General features: G+C 42.1%; 1 protein-coding gene across 1 annotated transcript; it reads left to right on the plus strand.

The window, feature by feature from the left end:
• Positions 1-4,281: 4,281 nt before the first annotated feature.
• LOC306961855 (cellular retinoic acid-binding protein 1-like) lies at positions 4,282-21,659 on the plus strand. The gene is made up of 4 exons (XM_079554787.1): positions 4,282-4,439; positions 13,184-13,362; positions 13,461-13,574; positions 20,369-21,659. The coding sequence occupies exons 1-4, from the start codon at positions 4,370-4,372 to the stop codon at positions 20,417-20,419; spliced, it is 414 nt and encodes a 137-aa protein (XP_079410913.1). The 5' UTR covers positions 4,282-4,369; the 3' UTR covers positions 20,420-21,659.
• Positions 21,660-22,396: the final 737 nt, after the last annotated feature.

The raw sequence follows: 22,396 nt of genomic DNA on the forward strand, positions 1-22,396 counted from the left end.
ATTTTTGATCAACTCAACGAACGTGAGTAGACTTACCCGAGTGTTTTCATTTTTTGATTTCTTATGAACACATTTTGAAATCGTAGATGCTCCTGTTGTTTGATAAAGCGAACACTTTAAACAACATGCGAATTGCTCGATTTCCCCCCAAAAGTGGACACATTCATTTTGTGCTTAAAGGGATGTTTCAGGATTTTTGACATAGGGCCTCATTTCCTAGTTATCCAGAGTGTCGCTGATTTCTGGAGATGTTTTTTTTTGTAATTCATGCAGTTCTTATGTTTGAAGAGTTTTGTGGCGCTAGGCTAATGCAAGGCTAGTGCATTTCTATGGTATCAGCTAGCCTGCATTAAAAACAGTGTGACCCGCTCCACAGTGCACCTGAGGCAAATCACTTATAACACCAGACTAACCATATAAATGTCTGTGTCGACAGAATTATTTTAACCATTTTGCATTTAAAATAACTTATATTTGAGCAGCATCAGCTTCCTGGTTGTATAAGCTAGTGTTTTTCAACCTTTTTTGAGCCAAGGCACATATTTTTCACTGAAAAAATCACAAGGCACACCACCAATGTCAATGTCAAATTTATTTATAAAGCACATTTAAAAACAACCATTGTCGACCAAAGTGCTGTACAAGAACAGTAACAATATGTACAATAAACATAATAAAACTTAAACATTGGAATATATAAAGGCACAAACTGTGACCACCAGCAGAAAATTAAAAAAAATGTAACTCTGTAGCCTATATTCAGTCGTTCTCATCAAAGTGTCTTGAATAGGAACACCGTATAGTCTCGCTCGCCACAATGCCATTGATCACAAATGAGCTCCCTGCGGCCACTTACTGATATGGAAGAGTATTACACGGTTACTCTGCCGATCACTAGAAGGCACAGACATTCGAAAACTGTACTTTATTTGCGAATAATAATGAATTTATTAAAAAAACAAAAAAAAATGTTAAATTGCATAATTTCCCAAGGCACACCAGACAACATGTGGTTGAAAAATACTGGTATAAGCTACACGGCGGAGTGATCTGCTAGAAAATAGTCCCTCAAAATGCAATCGTTCATGTGATGCAGGTCAGTTATATTCAAAAAATGATTCTGTCGACACAGACATTTATATGGTTAGTCTGGTGTTATAAGTGATTTGCCTCAGGTGCTCTGTGGAGCGGGTCACACTGTTTTTAATGCAGGCTAGCTGATACCATAGACATGCACTAGCCTTGCATTAGCCTAGCCCCACAAAACTCTTCAAATAGAAGAACTGCATGAATCACAAAAAAAAGAAATCAGCAACACTTTGGATAACTAGGAAATGAGGCCCTATGTCAAAAATCCTGAAACATCCCTTTAAGATAGCGTTCATGCTAGTTGTAAATTAGTAAAAACAATAAATAATCCCAATTACATAGACTACCCAAAAATGCAACTGCAGGCTGTAAAGCAGGGGGAGTTTTGTAAAAAGACCAAGGGCTGGACCGGCCAATTTCAGCCCAAAGTAAAGCACCATTTTCTACAAATGTCAGCGTTGTCTGTACATGACGAGGGCTGGGTGTTAAACGAAACCAGTCTGATAAAAAAGTTTAAAGCACCGTGAAAAAAAAGTACTGTATACAGGTCTGCTGTCGGTCCAGGGACCAAGGAAGCAACTTGATTGTATCAGCTCAAATTAATTATTTTTTTCGCCTACTTATTTTTATTTTCTGCCCAATCTTTGCCTCATTTTTCCCTATTTTGCCCCCAAATTTCCCCACATGTTGTACATTTGCACACACACACATTATTGTTCTGTTTCCTGGTTCTATGGTTATATATATATCATTCAGGTATTGCTGGGTTCAAGGTTCTAGAATGTGATGATGTCACCGGACCCAGTGGGAGGAGCCAGTTTTTCCTTTTGTTAGTGTTACACTTTCACAAGTTGTAGCTAAGAAGAAAATATATGAATAAAAAAAAAATATAATAATATCAGTCACTGGGTCCATGATCTCTCTGGACAAGACCAACAATTTCCTCAAAAACAAAATAAGTTTTCCTCTATATAATAGTATAGGCCTTTAGAACGCTGTGATGTCACCTGAAAACCAGCAATAGGTATAAAAAATAATAATAAAGGGGGGCCAGCCCTATACATGACTAACCTGGCTAACACCAGGCTGCTGTGTGCGCTCGAATCATTTGGAACTGCACAGCAGCCTGGGGACCATGGCCGAAATTTTTGCATGGATTTGGGAACCAATCACAGAGCAAGGAGGGACGGCAAGACGATGACGCGCTATTCGATATATGGAAGCTTGTAGTTTATTTATGGATTAAAAGAAAAGTTTATTTACGGATCCAACATGACAGCAACAGACACAATGGTATTTTTCGATCAAGCTTTAGACCTTGTTCTAAATAGTTTATCTCAAAAGTTTACAGCGGATACGTCATACGTCATCTCATACGATGATACGATTGGCTGGGGCCTCGTGCAGACGCATGATAGACATTCGTAAACCACGCCTCTCCTACGAGAAAATGAATTGGTGTCCCCAGACTAAATATCAGCCTGTCATGTATGACCTAACTGGGTGTTCGGTTTGGAAATTTTGTAAGAATTGACTGTATTTCACAATTTTTTAGGCATTTGATTTCTGATTTGTGTAATAATGGCATCTTCAAAATCATTCAAGACTTCCTGAGGGCCAGAGGTTCTGTGCTGGAGGGCCGGATTTGGCCCTCGGGCCTGACGTTGCCTACCCCTGCTGTAAAGTAAACATAATTTATTCATATGTAATGTTTACTTTTTGTGGCAAATTATTGCATATTTTAGTTTTAAAGAATCTTGGCCAGGACACTCCTGGATAAATAAAGGACAAATAAAGCAGAGGGCGCACTGTCACGGTGGATCTGTCTCAGCTCCGGCTCTGCAGTTTTCTATTATCGGCTCACATGGTAAAGTGGAAAGGTCGGTGGTTCGAATCAGCTTTTTTCCTGATTTTTTAAAATGTAATTCTTAATCTGATTTATTGAGTTTTGAATTTCAAAAAATAAGGTGAAATTTGAATTTTAACAGACTTTTCCACTAATAAACGGCTCATTTCAAAACACAATCCTCTGAAAAAGTCCATAAATAACGTGAATAAAATACATTTATCAAAGTACAGTGTGAAACAAAAGGAGCGGAAGGTGCTGGGACAAAGAACCTGAAGACAAAGGCTGGTAAATTACAGAGACCAACAATGGCATCAGCTGGAGAGGAGAGAATAAAACACATTATGGGGCTAATGAGAATAAATCACGAGAGAGAGGAGGAGAGAGAGGAGGGAGAGAGAGAGGGGGGGAAGAGGAGAGAGAGGGAGGAGGGAGAGAGAGGGAGGAGGGAGAGAGAGAGAGAGAGGAGGGAGAGAGAGAGAGAGAGGGGGAAGAGGAGAGAGAGGGAGGAGGGAGAGAGAGGGAGGAGGGAGAGAGAGGGAGGAGGGAGAGAGAGAGAGAGGGAGGAGGGAGAGAGAGAGAGAGGGAGAGAGAGAGAGGGAGGAGGGAGAGAGAGAGAGAGAGAGGGAGGGAGGAGGGAGAGAGAGGGAGGAGGGAGAGAGAGAGAGAGCAAGAAGAGGGAGAGAGAAGGGAGAGGGAGAAAGGAGACAGAGCAGAGAGGGGGAGGGAGAAAAAGGGAGGGAGAGAGAGGGGGAGTGAAAGAAAGAGAGGAGGAAGAGAGGGGAGAAAGAGGAGAGAGAGAGGGGAGAAAGGAGACAACAGAGAGGAAGAAGGGAGAGGGGGGTTTAAAGGGAGAGGGGAGAAAGAAAGAGAGAAGAGAGATGGAGAAAGAGGAGGGAGCGATAAGAGGGGGAGAGAGGGGAGAGAGAGGAAGGGAGGAGACAGAGAAGAGAGAAAGAGGAGAGTGAGAGAGGGGAGAAAGGAGACAGCAGGGAGGGCAGAGAGGAAGAAGAGAGAGAGGGATTAAAGGGAGGGGGAGAAAGAAGACCGATAGAGGAGGGAGATAGAAGAGAGAGGGAGAGGGGGAGTGAGAGAAAGAGAGGAGGAAGAGAGGGGAGAAAGGAGACAGCAGAGAGGAAGAAGGGAGAGAGGGGTTTAAAGGGAGAAGGGAGAAAGAGGAGGGAGATAGAAGAGAGGGGGAGTGAGGGGAAGGGAGGAGACAGAGAAGGGAGAAAGAGGAGAGTGAGAGAGGGGAGAAAGGAGACCAGGGTGGGAGGGCAGAGAGGAAAAAGGGAGAGAGAGGGATGAAAGAGAAGGGGTAGAAGAGGGAGGGAGGGTGAGCTCAGGGGCTGTGCTCGTCTGGGATAGACCGGTTTCCTCTCGCGCTGGAGCCAGACGGCGCTTCAGCCGGGGCAGAGGAGACGCACAGACATCATGCCCAACTTCAGCGGCTCCTGGAAGATGAAGAGCAGCGAGAATTTCGACGAGCTGCTCAAGGCTCTGGGTGAGGAACGTCTCAGACTTTTCCTTTCAAGGGTGGGATGGGTTGAGAAGAAGCAGGTTTGAATTAAATCTGTTTGGGAAATGTAACTTTTAAAAGCCCCAAACGTACAGGAGCTCATCTTCACATATTCTTATTATTCTTTTTTTTCCTTTTCATTTCTTTTTCGCATAAAAGAAGAAAATAATCACTTTTTCCCCAATTTTTTTGAAGTTGTTCTACATTTCTTGACATCGGAGACTTACTCGATATTGTACATTTGCACATCTTAAGCAATTTTAAGCACATCATACTGTGTTTCAGTTTAGCCCTTTTTGCAATGTGTAATATGGTGCCTTGAAAAAGCAAAAAAGCCTTAAATTTGGGTGTGTTTTATCACCTCAATTATTCATAGCATGTGGCGACAGGACAGTGGGGAATGTCTGTTTTCATTGTTTGCAGAGCAAGGCTTGGGCACATGCAGTAGGTGGTGCCATTAAGCGACACCAGAAAACTATTGAGAAAAAGGTTTAGGTACAACTGGTATCGACAAACATTTTATTTATCAAAAGCAGACACCAAAAAAAAAATGTCTTTAACATCATTTTTCTGTTTTGTGGTTCTAGAAAACAAATGTAGTGTCTGTATCGTAAACCAAGTATCATTCAAAGTAGGGCTGAACGATTTGGACAAAATTTCATATCTCGATATTTCAGTTCAGTTCAAATTCTTTATTCAGCCATGGCGTTATTACAGACCATAATAACCACAACAGCAACAGCAAAGTATTCAATGCTGAACGGGAGCATGAGGAAGACATTGTCTTATAAATTTCATGCCCCTTTTTTTTCCAAAATCTGAGCTGGCTCTGAACAGACGGCTCTCCCGTTTTTGATTTGTTTTAGCCGATATCAAGGTACAAGAATACTTTACATCTAAATCAATGACTGTTTCAAATTTGTCAAAACATTGGTTCTTATGTTTCGTCGCCTTCGTATTTTCCAAGTACATTTTTTTATACATTTTATTGAATTGAGTGATTGTGTTACATGATTTTTGAACAATGTCCAAAGAATTCCATAAACTGATCCCTTTTACAAGAAAGTAAAGTTGTGAAGTGTGTGAATATGGAACCCAGAAATTGCCCTTTCTTCTGTTGTTACTGTCTGTGATTAACACAAATTTGTTTTGGATATGTATCGGCACCAACTTATTTTTCACTCTCCACATAATTTGCAGTATTTTAAATTTGACCAATTCATTAAATTTCAAGGTCTGCACTTTTATAAACAGTTTGTTTGTGTCTCGTGGACCTTTGAGAGTCACAATTCTTACATCTTTCTTCTGGAGTAAGAACAACCTTTCTGTATAACTGGTGCCTGCATTTCCCCACACTTCAATGCAGTATGTTATATAAGGAACAATTACGGATAAAAGCTGAGTATACAATATAACTATGGGTGAAAACCAATTTTTCAGAAAAATAAAAACATAATACACTAAAGTGCAGTTTTAGTGATGAAAATCTATATCATTTATATCTTGCTTTGTCGATATTAATATCTTGAATGTTCATATCTCGATATCGATATGATGATATATCTTTCAGCCCTAATTCAAAGTAAAAGTATTGAAAGAAATGAAACAGTACCAGCCACACATTACTGTTAACTTGTACTTTATGTATTATCCTTTCCTTCTGACATGCAGTACTTTAAATATGATATTCACACTGTGTAGTATTTTGGATTCTGTTGCCAGCACAGGGTTTCCACAATGGATTCAAACTGGCATTAAATCTTAACTTCTTAGAAAATATTGACTTTGACTCCGACATACAATAATAATAATACAAAAACTCTGGTCTTAAACACATTCAGCTGCAGTTTTAGCTGAAATGATACACTTTCCTGTTGTGTCCAGTTTGCTTCTGGATAACAACATTTCTCCTCATTCCTCTGTTTTTTGGAAATGAAATGCACAGATTTTTTTGTTCGTGGCTCTGAAAATATGTTTGGGCATTAAAAGGCTCTAAATTTGACTTCCTGCTATTTATATAAACCCTGCAGCAAAACAAAACATGCTCCTAATGACCAACAAGACACAGGAAATGCTCCATTTTCTGTTTCAGTGTGATGTTTCAGACGCTCAGATGTCACAGCTCCTGGACGAGTTAAGCGGTAGCTGCAGCTCTATGTTTGAAAAAGGTTTAAGCTTGTTTTAAACCTGTGAGTTGCAGCACCGCAGGTTCAGTGCTGGCTGTTAAAGGTGCATTATGCAACTTTTTATGTGGGAAAAAAAAAGGTTTTATTTGTGCGTATTTGAGCTTGTAGTGACCCAGCGGCTGTATGAGTGGTCACGGCGCCTTTACTTTCAATCACAGTGGTCTCTACAACGCTCCAGGATCAATTGTTTGGGAGGTTTTCACTGCTAATGGAGCCTCTCACCAGAAAACCTACAAAACAATTGATCCTGGAGCGTTGTAGAGTACCATAGTCAAGGACCTACAAGAATTAAGGGGGAAACAAAGAAAAGGTGATTTGTTTGTTTTCATGTAAATCACTTCACTTTGCGGCCTGACTGACCGTATGTGATGATTGTGCTAAGCTCCTGGGTGCACCTGGACCCGCCCTGCCTGGCCCAGAGGGAAACATGTAGGAGTAGCAGGGTTAGGGTTATAGGTCAGGGTTTGCGCTGAGGGGGTTGGGTGCAAACAATTCTGTTTAAGCCCCGGGGCCTATGGGTACATTAAAGGGACTATACAGAGTTTAAAATAGTTAAAGGTAAGTATTTTCCTCCCCCTACTGTTCCAGCCATGTCCTAATGTGCAGAATGAGCTCACCACACCTGCCTCTAAAATCCTGCACTGTCACTCAGAAAATTGTAACTTCGGGTCCGAAGTGCCGTCATGCACGAGCTTAAAGGAATAGGCCACCGTTTTTACATACTGAGATATGTTCTTACCTGAGCTTTGACGAGTTCTTTAGGACCTGTCTGATCTTCATCTTCGTGCCTTCAGTCACGTAAACACAGCGCAGACGGCGTTAGCATTTAGCCTCTCCCTCTCTCCTCTATAGCTCCAAAACAGGTCAAGATAGAAGCTACCAAGCTCTTCCACATTTTCCCTATTTAAATATGGTTACGTGAAGTGTTACACTACAAAGTATAATTACACAAAATTAAACAATGTGGATTTTCTAAGCGGATAAAAGGGGGAACTATATTGTAAGGCGTAATAATACCAGGAGTAGTTCGAAATCCGCGCAGTGATCTTCACTTTACTGTGCGGATGCCAAATTACTCCTGGTATTATTACTAAGGTCCTAAAGAACTCGTCAAAGCTCAGGTAAGAACATATCTCAGTGTGTAAAAACGGTGGCCTATTCCTTTAAGGTGGGCCTGCCACTGGGTCACTACAAGGTCAAATACGCACAATTGTCAACTTTTTTTTTCATATAAAAGTTGCATGTTGCATCTTTTAAGGTTCAGCAATATAAAAAAATCTAATTATCACACATAAAGCAATGATTTGGCAAAATCAACTTTTATAAGTTCTAACAAAGGCGAGCCCTGTCAGTGTGGAGTTTGCATGTTCTCCTCTGGTTGTATCACTATGTACAATAGGTTCCCCTCTGGGGCCAGGACTCCCCTGGAAATTAGATTCCTAATCTCAGTGGGATTTTCCTGGTTAAATAAAGGTCAAATATAAAATTGAAAAAGCTCCTCCTGAGGTCCTATGTATCAAGGAAATGCTTTCCTCGTTTCTCCATCTCCTTCAACTCCTGTCAGTGTGGAGTGTATGAGCCCCATATTTGACTCTATTTCTATTTTCTGCAAGATGAAAAAAATCAGATAATCATAGAGAAAGCAAAGACTTTCTCTATGATTATCCTTGTCATAATGTTATGTCTCATCAAAAACAGACCTGGAGTTGGACCAACAAAGATAAAGAACGACCTGGAGTTGTGTTTTGACTCACTTGCACATCTTTAAGTAATCTTTGAATCTTCCCCGGTGGCTGTTCTTAGCTAGCCTGGCATCCAGACTAATCTCCGATGTTTATTAATTAATAAACAGGAGACTAGTCTGGCGACCCTGTCGTAGAAAAGCTACTGCTGGAGGCGGGACTAATGTGGGACGACCGAAGCGCAGCAGCCAATGAGAACACAGCGGATGTGACGACAGAAACAGCGACAAGAAAGTTGTCGTCATTGGGACGTTAACAATGGCGCTCCTGCCACACGGAGTTCAGGAAATGTAAAGAAGCCGAGTCTGGTTGGCGAGACTAGTTCTTAGCACCGCAGAGGCAGAAAAAGCTCCTCCTGTTCCATAAATCCAGGAAACGCTTTCCTCACCTCTACATCTCCAAGTGTAACTCGTCACAGCTTCACTACAGCCAAACAGGCCAGACGTCTCTTTGTTCTCTTTATCGAAACAGCTGCGTAGCAAAGGGAAGCAAGAGGAGCGCTGTGGGCGGAGCTTGGAGTTTGCTTGAATAAACAGGAAGCTCTTTAACAGGCTTGGATGTTGTTTTCATCGCTCCCCGTGGTGTCAGACCGGTATTATCGGTATGGGCCGGCGCGGGACTCGCTGGTCCCGAAGTGCAGCAGCTCAAGTGTTTTTGATCCGGCCTCTGATTGAACGCACACGGAGGCTGATGTCTTTTCCAGCCTGCGATGATCTACGGCTGAACCAAACACGAGCGCGGCGCCGACATTCCTGCCTCTCATCGCCCTGTCACTGTCGGCCATTTTCCCCACATCTGCTGATAAGCATCACTCCGGCACACGCCCCCCCCCTTCACATAAAAACTAATATCTTTTCCTACGCACAGTGTAATGTTATAGGAAATATGACCTTTAACCCCTTAACTCCCACCTGAACCGAGCACATTTTCTCCAGCTTTACCCCAATCTAAAAGCTTCTGGAAAAAAGGTGTGAAAATAGCAACAAAACTGAGACGAAAACAAGGATGAAAATGTGAAAAAAGTGAGGAAAAAATGGACAAAAAAGTGAGAAAAAATGGACAAAAAATGACAAAAATTGACAAAAATTGTACAAAAAAGTGAGAAAAATTTGATGAAAAATTGAGAAAAAATTGTTGAAAAAGTGACAAAATTTTACAAAAAAGTGACAAAAAAGTGATAAGAATTTGACAAAAAAAAATGCAAAGAATTTGGCGAAAAAGTGACAAAAAAGTGATAAAAATTTGACGAAAAATTGAGGAAAAAATTGTTGAAAAAGTGACAAAATTTTACTAAAAAGTGACAAAAAAGTGATAAGAATTTGACAAAAAAAAATGCAAATAATTTGACAAAAAAGTGACAAAAAATTTTTACAAAAAAAATAAATAATCGAAAAATTGGACGAAAAAGTCACGAAAATTTGACAAAAATGAGATGACTGCCCAACAAAAAAAGTGATGAAAAAAAATCTGATGATGTGAGGAAAAAGATCAATTTAGTTTTGTAGGTCTTAGCTAAGGTGTTGCACCGGCCTACAGGATTTGGGTGAAGCTGAACTGGAGAAAATGCTCTCGGTTCAGGCGGGAGTTAAGAGGTTAAGTATATTTAGTGTGTTCATTCTCAGTCATCCATGAGTGTTCCATCATCAAACTTCTTTACACCTCCTATACTCGAGTCTATGCCCTTGTGGGGAGAACTTGGAATTGCCTTTAGACTAGTTGGAGACTGGAGTTGCTGCTGGTCATAGAGATGTCTTCGAGAAGTCCCCTGGAGATAAGGCGAGTCTCCAGGTAGTCTCTGTTCAACGGAGACTGCATGGAGACTCGATAAAGAGACTCCTTGGTGTCCGACGGGCCTCAGAGACATTGCAGGGACATCGCAGAAACGTCTCACAGGTTGAGCATATGGTGTTCGCGACTGCAGAGACCTCTTGGAGACCTGTTTTCCTCGAGACTACCTGGAGACTCACCTTAGCTCCAGGGGACGTCTCGGAGTGACCGGCGGTGACTCTAGTCCCCGACTATTCTCCATCTAGTCTCCAGGCCGCTGAGATAGACTCATATGCATTCGGTCACTGTGAGTTACTAGCCTGGCATAAAGCCAGACTGAGTTTATTTAAGTATTTATAAATACATATAAAGACAGTCTAATTGTGGTAATAGGACACAATTTCCAAATCGAGACTGGAGGCGGGGCTAACGATTGCAGTTTGAATGAGAGCGAACCAATCAAACAAAGCGGTTTGCGTTCACGTCGTCCTCCATGATTGTTTGTCCCACACGTGAAGTCAAGTAAATGTTCTGATGAAAGTCCTCAGAGCAGCTTCTGCTGTGGCTTTAAGGACAAGTCCAGCTCATTTAAAACAGAAGAAAGGGCACCGGTTAAAGATGGCTGTGTCACGGCCGCCATCTTCACGGTTTTGGTTGCGGCCCGGAGGAGCACTGGTTAATGGGAAATCCCAGCACGGAAGATGACGCACCGTTAACTCCCGCCTCCTGTGCTATGATTGGCTCTGCCTGGTTTTGTTTGAGTCAGTGAGATTCAAATCGTACAATTCCAGACTGCATCCCCATGTATCTCTTAACATGGAGGACCAGTCTGGCTTGTGCCAGGCTAGCGAGTTGCAGCTCTGCAACTCTCTCCGGGAAGAAAGGCCCTTAATTGGTGGGTCGGACTCGGGACCAATGGCCGCTGACTGCTCTGCTTTATGCCCACGACACTAGAGGCCGCCATTGCTGTAGTTCCTCCATATCACACATTAAAAACAACTTTAACTCCTGGTTTCTATGTTTTCAACACTAGACTAAGCTAGATCTTCCTCCTGTGATAACACTGGGTTAGTCACAATTTAAGAAACCAGGCTGGTTTTCGTAAGAAGAATTTTAGAAATCTCGTACTAATGAGGGTCGGACTGTTAGCATTGGAGCAGCGCGAGCTACACATCACGCAAGGGCGGAGTCTATAGTGAACACTGCAAAAAGTGAATATCAAGCATTGGCTTAAATGACTTGAATTGAGGAAATGTTTCTTGTTTTGAGCGGTTTTCACTCATTTAGACACTTTTCCTGATCGGACCGAGTTTACTTTGCTTGTTTGAGGACATTTCAGACCAGTTCTAGGGTAAATCTCGCTTGACATAAGAAAGTAAAATTGCCAATGAGATAAGACCAATGTTCTTACCCCATTGGCAAAGAAAATGTCCTGAAATAAGGACGAAATGTATCGAAACGAGTCAGAAACATCTCAGAACAAGTGAAATAATCGAGGACAAATGCCCAAGAACTTCTTAACTAGTCAAAACAGCTCAAATTTGGATTATTGTGCTCAAATTGAGATGTTTATACTGATCTAGTTAATTACTTTTTGCAGTGAAGATCCCGTCCTTATGCCCTTTTTAGGAACATGCTTCGTCAGAGCTGGGGAGGAGGAGTCTGTAACTCCGCCATGACTTCCCCCACAAGCTTGGTTATAATGGTAAACGGGAAGGAGTGAGGTGAAGCTGTACATTTATATTTACAGTCGGTGATCGGGGCCCATTCTCAGTGGATCAAGGGCCTTTGCCAAGACAAATTCTGTTGATGTTTTGGAAGTTTGTATAACAGGGAATCGACACTGAATACAATTGCATTTCCACAACTTCTGGCCCATATGATAATTGAAAGATCAAACACCTGTTGAAGTATTACAAAATGCTCAAATAATAAGTTTCCCAAGGTTCTGAAGTGGCACAAAGTCATAACATTTAGCAGCATCCATTTTGGAGACAAAAAACAGAACGTTTTGGCTGAACTGAGCGAAGGTCCGGGAGTGGATCGATCATCCTTTGTGTTGTTTTGCAGAGACATAGGGAACAGTTTATAGGTAGAACAAAGAATGGATTCAGTTAATGTCCAATAAAGGAAAACGTAACACCATCTGTGAAAAAGCTGAAGTTATCCAGATTCTACAAATGGGCAGGGGCGGACTGGCCATGTGTCCGTTCTGGAAGAGCACAGAAGGGCCACTGGTCTGGCCTCTGAATTTTTCTCCTTAATCTCGCTCTTACCCCCGCCTTAACAGACCTTTACCCAAATCTAAAAGCTTAAAAGAAAACCATCAAAATAGTGACGAAAACGAGGATGAAAAAAATAACAAAAATTTGCCGGAAAAGCAACAATAACGCAACAAAAAAGTGACAAAAAGGTGATGAAAACATGAAAACAAAGCAACGGAAAAAAAATCAATGAAAAACCAACAGAAACATGATAAAAAAACGGCAAAAAATAAAAAAAGACTAAATATTTAGTCTTAATTTTAGTCAAAGTAATATTTTTAATGATTAAAATTGCACTAAAACTAAATCAAACATTTTTCATGAGACTAAAACTATGAGTAAAATATTCAGATATTTGAGTGGACTTGCTTTGTTCATGTGGAGCAGCTCCATAAAGCAGGACCTTGATTAAATATGATTATAATGAATATTATAAATCACTGTCTTAGGTCTTTCAGATGAGGCATTACTCTGTTGCTCTCCAGTTGAGAAGCTTTAGATTTGGGTAAAGCCGAACTTGAGAAAATGCGAGAAAATATGTCGGCCTATTTGTGGTGATAGCATTAACGCTAATTTGGGCCAGGCTGGTCAGAGTCCTGGGCCGTTTTTCAGTCCCAGTCCGCCCCTGCAAATGGGTGATGATCGTCTCCTGACCTAAAAATCATTGAAGATCTGTGTATGAGCTTGCATGGTTGAAGGGGGCACACAGGGGCGGTGGTTTTCGAGAGAAGATCTAAAACATCAGAGCTGTAAAAGCGTTTGCTGCGCAGGTGTGAACGCCATGCTTCGGAAGGTGGCCGGAGCCGCAGCCTCCAAACCCCACGTGGAGATCCGGCAGAGCGGAGAGCATTTCTACATCAAGACCTCCACCACCGTGCGCACCACCGAGATCAACTTCACCATCGGGGAGGAGTTCAGCGAGGAGACGGTGGACGGCCGCAAGTGCAGGGTAAACCGAAAGAATGGGCCACGTGTTGCGGAGAGGCTGATGGAGTAATGGGCTCAGCAGGTCCTGGATGTTATTGAAGGGAAGTGTGTCCTCCACAGAGTCTGGCCACGTGGGAGACTCCGGACAAGATCTACTGCTCCCAGGCCCTGGTGAGCGGGAGCGGCCCGAAGACGCACTGGAGCCGCGAGCTGAGGGGGGACGAGCTGGTTCTGGTGAGTCACATGTCACGGCAGTTTTTATTGACACAACATTAGTCAACACTTTAAAGAGGGGGGGTGTTATGCAAAATCGACTTTTCCAAGTTTTCCATCATGTTATTATGTCATTCCCTCATTAAAAACATGGCTGAAGTGTTGCCTTGGCACATTCACGTATTTGTGAGTAATCTGTAAAAACTCTGATGGCGGCCATTTTAGGGATAGGTTTGCCTGAGTCCTCCTAGGAACGCCCCCACCTCCTGGAGACGCCTCCGAGCTTTCGTCACCGGCCGAGTAACCAACCACTGCTCCTCAGCAGAACCCCCTCCCCACTGATGCCACAGACAGCGTGTGGAGGGGGCGTGTCTGAAAGGCTCAGAGGTTCTTAAAGAGACAGAGGCCTATTTCAACACATTCACTACAGCCATTTTGAGAGAGCAATTTTATACAAGGCATTTATTCTAATTTACTGCATTTACAGACCAACAGAAGGTTTCGTCATCATTGTAGTGTGATATAGACTGGTGCTGTGTGACTGAAAAAAGCATAATACCCTCTCTTTAAGCATTGCAAGAGGCAACATTGACCTAAAACTACTCTGAAAATAGAAACTCATCATCTATTTCCGGTCCAGATCCTGCAGAATTGAGTCAGACCTGCCCCAAAGCCTCAGGAAAACATAGTGTCATCCAAAAACTGACACACAACCAGTCGTGTTATGTTAGTGTCACATTACTTAGCATGTTTATTTTATGAGAAGAACTTACTGGAGCTTATTGCTTGTCTTGCCTCCCAAATGGAACCATTTTGCTGTAGTTTTACTCACTGGGACTGCACAAGGTGTGACACAAACTCCGCTGTCTAATAAGTTTACGAAGCATTCATCGTTGGGCAGTTGTTCCCAACGTTTTTTGTCTTTCGTACCCCTTTGGCTTTCCAGTAGTCAACCGTGTACCCCCTACCTCAAGGGTGTTACAGTTTATTTAGAAAGAAATTACTTAAAAGTGGTATTTGTAAGAAAAAGGACAACGTTGCAGTCAAAATAAACCTATGAAATTCTTCCAAGGCAACACATTTTCCTGAAAAATATAACTTTTCTTATAAAAATTACGTTACATTTTCCCCTTTTTCAATCTGATTGATTTTATACTCACTACTGCCACCTCAGGTCTTATGTGTAACTGCAGCTTCTATATTAAGCTCGTACATGACGGCTCTTCGGACCCGAATTAACAACTTTTTCAGTGACAGTGCAGGATTGTGGTGAACAGGTTTGGGCTTATTCTACACATTAGGACATGGCTGGAACATGTAGGTAGAGGAAAATATATAATTTTAACATTTTTAAATTCCGTATAGTCCCTTTAAAGAACTCCCATCACAGTTGTCTGAGTGATGTTTCGATCTGTCCCACGTTTTAGGAGTTTACAGACACCAGGCATGTCGCTCATTAGAACTCTTGAATGTCCCATCATAGGCCTGCCCTGACTCTTGATGTGGAGTTCGGGAATGTGATGTCATATCGCTAAGCATTATGGGAGCAGCAGCAATTGTAAACTAATGGAGATTTTAAAAGTTAAAATACTGGAGTTATTGTTTACATTAACCTCTTAACTCCCGCCTGAACCGAGAGGATCTTTTTCCTCACGTCATCAGATTTTTTTTCCTTAATTTTTTTGTTGGGTATTCAACTCATTTTTCTAACTTTTTTGTCATTTTTTGTCACGTTTTTGTAATTTTTTCGTCAATTTTTTGTATTTTTTTTGGTCACATTTTTATCACATTTTTGTCGTTTTTTTGTATTTTTTTTGTCAATTTTTTTAATCAAATTTTAGTCATTTTTTTGGTCAATTTTTGTATTTTGTTTTGTCAAATTTTTATCAAATTTTTGTCATTTTTGTCACATTTTTGTCATTTTTTCGTCATTTTTTGTATTTTTTTGGTCAAATTTTTATCACATTTTTGTCGTTTTTTTTTATCACATTTTTGTCATTTTTTGTCACATTTTTGTCACATTTTTGTCATTTTTTCATCATTTTTTGTCACATTTTTGTCATTTTTTCATCATTTTTTTGTATTGTTTTAGTCAATTTTTTATCATATTTTTGTCGTTTTTTTAATCACATTTTTGTAACTTTTCTTCCATTTTTTGTCAATTTCTTGTGACATTTTTGCCACTTTTTTATCAATTTTTCGTCACATTTCCATCATTGTTTTTGTCTCAGTTTTGTTGCTATTTTCACAGCTTTTTTCCCCAGAAGCTTTTGGACTAAAGCCAAACTGGAGGAAATGTGCTCGGTTCAGGCGGGAGTTAAGGGGTTAAAACACTTGGACGCCACAGTGTGTTAGATGTATTTAGATTTTTCCACTTTTTATACAAAGATCTGCAAAGATGGCGGGTCTCCATGGTAACTGTGGAATTTCCTGAACTCTGTATATTTAATAAATTCCCCAATATTATGCATTTTTACTATTTAAATGTTTAACGTTTTGTGCAATGACAGAATACATTTTTGGGACCTTCGGCATCTGTACATTTAATTTTTCTGACCTCTTGATTTAAAACTTGAGAACTCACCCTCTATCTCCAGCTCACAAGTCGATTTTGCATAATGTGTCCCCTCTAAGTTTAAGCATCAGATGGAAATTCTCCCTCAGTAAAAGCCTCCATTTCAAGCTGCGCTGAAGAATGGATTCGTTTTCTGAGAAACTATGACAGAAAAACAACTTCCCCCTCATGAACTCGGTGACCGGTCAGAAGCTCGGACTTGTTTTCCACAGTTCTCCTCAAAAGGACGGCCTGTGTTAACTCGATGAAGCCAAACCCATTTATTTCCCTGAAGCTTTGACTAGTTATCCTGAGGAATCTGCACACAATGGTTCCGCTCATGCACAATGTGAACAGTGCACAGACTGATTCACCGTGGGACGTTCGAGGTCGTCTTCAGCCTGGACACACAACTGGTTTACAGGGGTTTTCCGCTTGTGTTGAGGTGGAAACACACATGGACTGCAGGCTCCAAACACCAGTGTGCACAGGTTACTGACCCACACTGGTTGTCTATGTTAATTCTTGTGATTTTGGGCTTGAGACCCAATGAAGTCCCTAGTTCTGGCCTAATAAAAGGAAGACAGAAGTATAGAAATATAGTGTTGTGTTGTTGTCGTTCATCCTCCTCCACTTTGTTGAGATCGGCTTGTTTTTTATGTGTTGTATTGCTGGTAAGACTAAAGGTGTGGTCAGACAAACTAAATGATTGTTTGGGACGGGAAGTATTTTCAATCTACCATTTTCTTTCCTTCTGTGACTGATGTTATGTAAATTGTAAATTGTATTGTATTTGATGAAATGTAATACAATTGTAAGTGGAGGAGTTCAAGTATCTCAGGGTCTTGTTCACGAGTAAGGGACGGATGGAGCGTGAGATCGATGTCTCTGTGGCCTGGTGTCGCCTCGGGGTCCAAGCAGAAGCAGTAACAGTTACCGACTAACAGTTTAGCATGATGACAGAAGTTTACAACAAGATGGTGAACTGACAAACCTCTGACCGACCTGTTCTGATGCAGCAGAAATCCTCCTGAAATGTCCGTTTGTTTATTAATCCAATATCTACAGGAGCCTAAGGTCTTTTTCCTCCTTTTTTCCCCCTCACAAAGCAAAGCAGCACCGGAGGAGAGGCTGAGGCGTTCAAGGGTTGCGGTAAAAAAAAAGTACTGCGCTGTAAACTTGGTTCTAAATGGAATTATTATGTTCTTAATGTCCAAAAAAAAGTGAAATATATAAAAAATATTTACTTTGAACATTTGTGGTCTGCTCTGCCCAATCCCGTCAGACCTTGGAAGCTAAGCAGGGAAGGGCCTGGTCGGTGCTTGGATGGGAGACCGTTTAGTAACACCAGGAAGCAGCGCGAATGTAGTGAGTGAGTGAGTGGTTGGTGGTGGTCGGAGGGGCCGATGGCGCAGACTGGTTGCCTCGCTTCCGTCAGTCTACCCCAGGGCAGCTGTGGCTACAATAGTAGCTTGCCACCGCCGAGTATGGAGTGAATGAATAGTGCAATGTAAAGCGTCTTTGAGTGTCCAGAAAAGCGCTATATAAAACCAATGCATTATTATTAATGAGATTTCCGTAGCTCATTGAATGTAAACAGCACAGTGTGATCTAAACCGTGTGGAGGGGAGTGAGGGGGCGACGGGGGAGCCAGGTGAGGGGAGCAGAGTTCACTACTCCACCTACCGATGAAAACATTTCAAAAATACATCACTTAAAGGGATTGCAAGATGCAAGTCGGTCATTTTATACTCACTACTGCCACCTCAGGTCATATGTGTAACTGCAGCTTCTATATTAAGCTCGAGCATGACGGCATTTCAGACCCGAATTAACACCTTTCTGAGTGACAGTGCAGGATTTTAGAGGCAGTTGTGGTGAACAGGTCTGAGCTCATTCTACACATTAGGACGTTGTTGGAACATGTAAGGGGGAGGAAAATACTTCATTTTAACATTTTTAAACTCTGTATTGTCGATTTAAAGGCAGCTTTAATAAGATACAAACATGAGTGGAGTTTACTATTGGCTAACATTGCACTAAGTTTGAAAGGCCGATTCCAACATGGCCGCCAGAATCACCATTCGTTCCGATATGTTACGGCGATGTCCTCCTATCGAGTTCTGTTAATCTTTGCCTGTGCTACTTAAACAGTCGTCTTCTTCCATCCCGGCCGCTGTCTGGTCCTGATTAAATGGCTGTTTATACAAGTAGGTAATTTCCAGTGAAAATGAGTTCCTTTGTATACCGAGTCACTCCACAAAAATGCAACCAGCTGTTCGGACGACACAAGCGGTCCGGGCTTTTTCTTCTTCATTGTTGCGGTCGCAGTCGGTCACAGTCCATGGAAAAACGAGCACCCCCACCCAGACACGGGGAGAACGAGGCGGATCGACTCGGACGACAGCCTGGACTGACCCTGAGCCGCCGCCCCCCCCCCCCTTCCCGCTGAACGAATGGGACTTGGGCCACGGAGTTCAAAAGGAAACGTGCGTGTTGTTAAAAGCAGCTTATAAATCGTCATTTCGGCGCCGTTTATTGTCCAGTTCTCTCCAGAGGTCCCGATCACGTCCATTTGCGGATTTATGAAGCGGCTGGAGAAAAAGGGAGAGGCCCGCAAGCTTTCCCTGCGGCGAATAAAATCAAAATTTACATGAAATTTTCTCGAAGTTGCAGCTGTTTGGGTTGGACTCGGCTTCACCCACGTCTCCTCCCACCCATCATCCTGACACGGGACGCCCAGGGACATATCAAAGCGAGCACTCCGTCCCCCCCTCGTAATGATCGATGAGGCCAATCCGCTGGGTCCAATCCTGACGTAAACGGGCCCCTCATGACGCCCCGGTTTGTCTTTCATAAATCAATACCTCCCGGGTGGAAATGAAATAGAAATGTCCGAATGAGACGGACGTGTGAAATAAATGATGTTCTCTGAGGACAATGCGGGGATGATGAAGACGCATGTGAGAGCAGAGAGAGCCGGGCGAGGTCTGCGCTTCAGTTCACACTCGGTTTTGATGAGGAAATACTTCATACAGATGTTGATATTGCTGCAAAGAATGGCTGTTAACATCTTAAAGCCCACCTGAACCGAGCAAATCGTCAAAATAGTGACAAAAGAGCGACAAGAGTGGCCTCATTTCCTCGTTATCCAGAGTGTTGCTGATTTCTGGAGATTCATGCTTATATTTGAAGAGTTTCGTGGCGCTAAGCTAATGCAAGGCTAGTGCATGTCTATGGTATCAGCTAGCCTGCATTAAAAACAGTGACCCGCTCCACAGAGCACCTGAGGCAAATCACTAATAACACCAGACTAACCATATAAATGTCTGTGTCCATAGAATAATGTTTGGAATATAACTGACCTGCATCACATGAATGATAGCATTTTGAGGGACTATTTTCACGCAGATCACTCCGCCGCTGCGTAGCTTATACAACCACGAAGCTGATGCTGCTCAAATATAAGTTATTTTATATGCAAAATGGTTAAAATTATTCATCCACTTGTCCGTTGCCAAGTCGTGGGGGCAGCTGTTGGAGCTGCTCAAATCACATTGCACCAGCCCCTTATGGCTCCTCCTGCAGGTGGTGGGTCCACGGAAGGACGGCCTCACAATTAAACAGCCCTGCTGGTCTCTCATAAGGGGCGTCTGAACCGCTCTCTGTCTGACCCGTCACCTAAGACCTGTTTGCCCTGGGAGATCCTACCAGGGGCACGAAGCCCCCGACAAGAGCTCCAGGATCATTCGGGCGCTCAAACCCTTCCACCACGTTAAGGTGGCGGTTCCAGGAGGGGCACTATGAACCTTTTTATATAAAAGTAAAAAAAAAAAAAGGAAGATATAAATGCATTTCTGACCTTCCAGTGACCCAGTGGATGCATAGCGACTTTACATACAGGTTTTCACTGCCGATTGCTGGGTTGCAGGTGACATCACGGCGTTCTACTATTATATAGAGGAAAAAATATTTTGGTCTTTTACAGAGAGATCATGGACCCAGTGAGTGATATTAATGATACATTTTTTAATTCATACATTTTCTTTTTAGCTGCGACTTGTGAAAGTGTAATGCTGTTAATAGGAAAAACTGGCTCCTCCCCCCACTGGGTCCTGTGACCTCAACATATTCTAGAACCTGCAATTGAACCGTATCCATGGTTCTACATTCCATTCAGAAAAGCTACAACAAACCTTTAATGTTCCCTGTTCAGCGCCCCCTAGTGGTGACAGTAACACCTGCTTCTCTCTCGTTTCAGATCTTTGGAGCGGACGACGTGGTCTGCACTCGTGTTTACGTGCGAGCCTGACCGACTCCAGAGCCCGGAGACTGTTCAGTATCTGCCACATTTACCTTTATCTGATACTGTGCAGTTTCAAAGAACCTTCTGTTTGGATCCACGGAGGCTCAACAACATCACACAACTTCACACCACATCATATCACAAAAACCTCTCGTGTTTTGTAATTGTGGCTCGATTAAAAGCTTTATTCTACATCCCTGAGAATGTGCTTCTGAACCTCTGAACCCCCACCCGAACCGAGCGCATTTTCTCCTGCTCAGCTTTACCCAAATCTAAAAGCTTCTCGACTGGAGCTAGGTCAGAGTAATGCCTCATTTGAAAGCTAAGAACTAAAAAAAACACAACAATTGTGACTTTGGTGCATTATCGCCATGTTTTTTGTCACATATTTTTTTAAGGCTCTTTATTTTTGCTTTTTCATCACTTTTCACTCATGTTTTTGTCACTCTTTTGGCGTTTTTCTTGTCTCTTTTTGGTTGCATTTCATCCTCGTTTTCGTTGCGGTTTTGACGCTTTGTTTAAGAAAGTAAAAAGTGCTCTGTTCAGGTGGAGGTTAACAGTTAATCGATAATCGTTTGATAAGTAACCAATAACTCGATTAATGACACTGAGAAGAATGTGCATCCCTAACCTAAACTGGGCGTAAACCATTACTAAAACAGAAAACATTAGCATAAATGAAAAGTCTTGTTAAAATGTATTAACACACTGAGGCCGCGCTGTTTTGGGGATTTAGCTGCAACAATCCAGACCATTTTTCCTGATATTTGTATCACCACAGTATATTCTGTGTTATAGCCTTGGACACACACTATGGCTCGTCTGAAAGATGAGACTCTAATCTCTCCGTCGGTGAAAACAGTTTAATTCTACGTGCTGCAGTTCCTGAGAAATTGAAGCTGAACAGAGGCTAATTTTCACTGATTATTTTCTAGGTTCTGAGATACTTAGTGTTTTATGAAACTCTCTCCTTTCTGATTAACTCCTCTCTCCTCTTCTCTGGACGGACACTAACGTTTTGTGAAGAGGCAAATGACTAAATATTTCCGTTTCAACTCAATTTTCAACGACAAAATTGTTGACACGTTTTGAAACATCACGTGTGCATTTAAACAGCCTGGTTCTCGGATTGAAGACTTTAACAGGATGTTTCTCAGCCGTCCTTTAACCATTTAAAGAGGGGGTATTCTGCTTTTTTCAATCACATAGCACCAGTCTATATCACACTACAATGAGCAAACCTTCTGTTGGTCTGTAAATGCAGTAAATTAGAATAACTGCCTTGTATAAAATGTCTCTCTCAAAATGGCTGTAGTGAATGTCTTGAAATAGGCCTCTGTCTCTTTAAGAACCTCTGAGCCTTTCGGACACGCCCCCTCCACACGCTGTCTGTGGCATCAGTGGGGAGGGGGTTCTGCTGAGGAGCAGTGGTTGGTCACTCGGCTGGTGACGAAAGCTCGGAGGCGTCTCCAGGAGGCGGGGCCGTTCCTAGGAGGACTCAGGCAAACCTGTCCCTAAAATGGCCGCCATCAGAGTTTTTACAGATTACTCAGAAATACGTGAATGTGCCAAGGCAACACTTCAGGCATGTTTTTAATGAGGGAGTGACATAATAACATGATGTAGAGCTTGAAAAAGGCGATTTTGCATAATACCCCCACTTTAACATTTTTAAACTCCCTATAGTCCCTTTAAGTCTAAAATCGCACCATGGAAGCCCGAGCACCACCAAAGTTTGACACTGGTACAAAAACGTCCCACTGTCTGAAAGAGATACAAATAAAGATGACGCCTTTCGTTCTAGTCAAAGGATAGTTTAATTCCAAACACCATACGACACTCATTTACAACATCTGAAAGATTCAAAAAAGAGGAGGATGGCCACGTGAACGAGATACAAACAGTATGTACAATGGCTCCCTGGGACGTGCTTTTTTTTCTTCCGATAATACAAAAATAAAGGCCCGGTATGAAACTGCTCCC

The sequence above is a fragment of the Gobius niger genome (assembly GCF_951799975.1).
Source record: "Gobius niger genome assembly, chromosome: 4".
Taxonomy (NCBI): Eukaryota; Metazoa; Chordata; class Actinopteri; order Gobiiformes; family Gobiidae; genus Gobius; species Gobius niger.

Bases quoted from the DNA above. Each gene is read 5' to 3' on its own strand.
- LOC306961855 (XM_079554787.1), top strand. From the start codon at position 4,370: ATGCCCAACTTCAGCGGCTCCTGGAAGATGAAGAGCAGCGAGAATTTC. The intron at 13,363-13,460 runs GTAAACCGAAAG...TGTCCTCCACAG, and splicing joins TGGACGGCCGCAAGTGCAGG to AGTCTGGCCACGTGGGAGAC. The intron at 13,575-20,368 runs GTGAGTCACATG...CTCTCGTTTCAG, and splicing joins GGGGGGACGAGCTGGTTCTG to ATCTTTGGAGCGGACGACGT.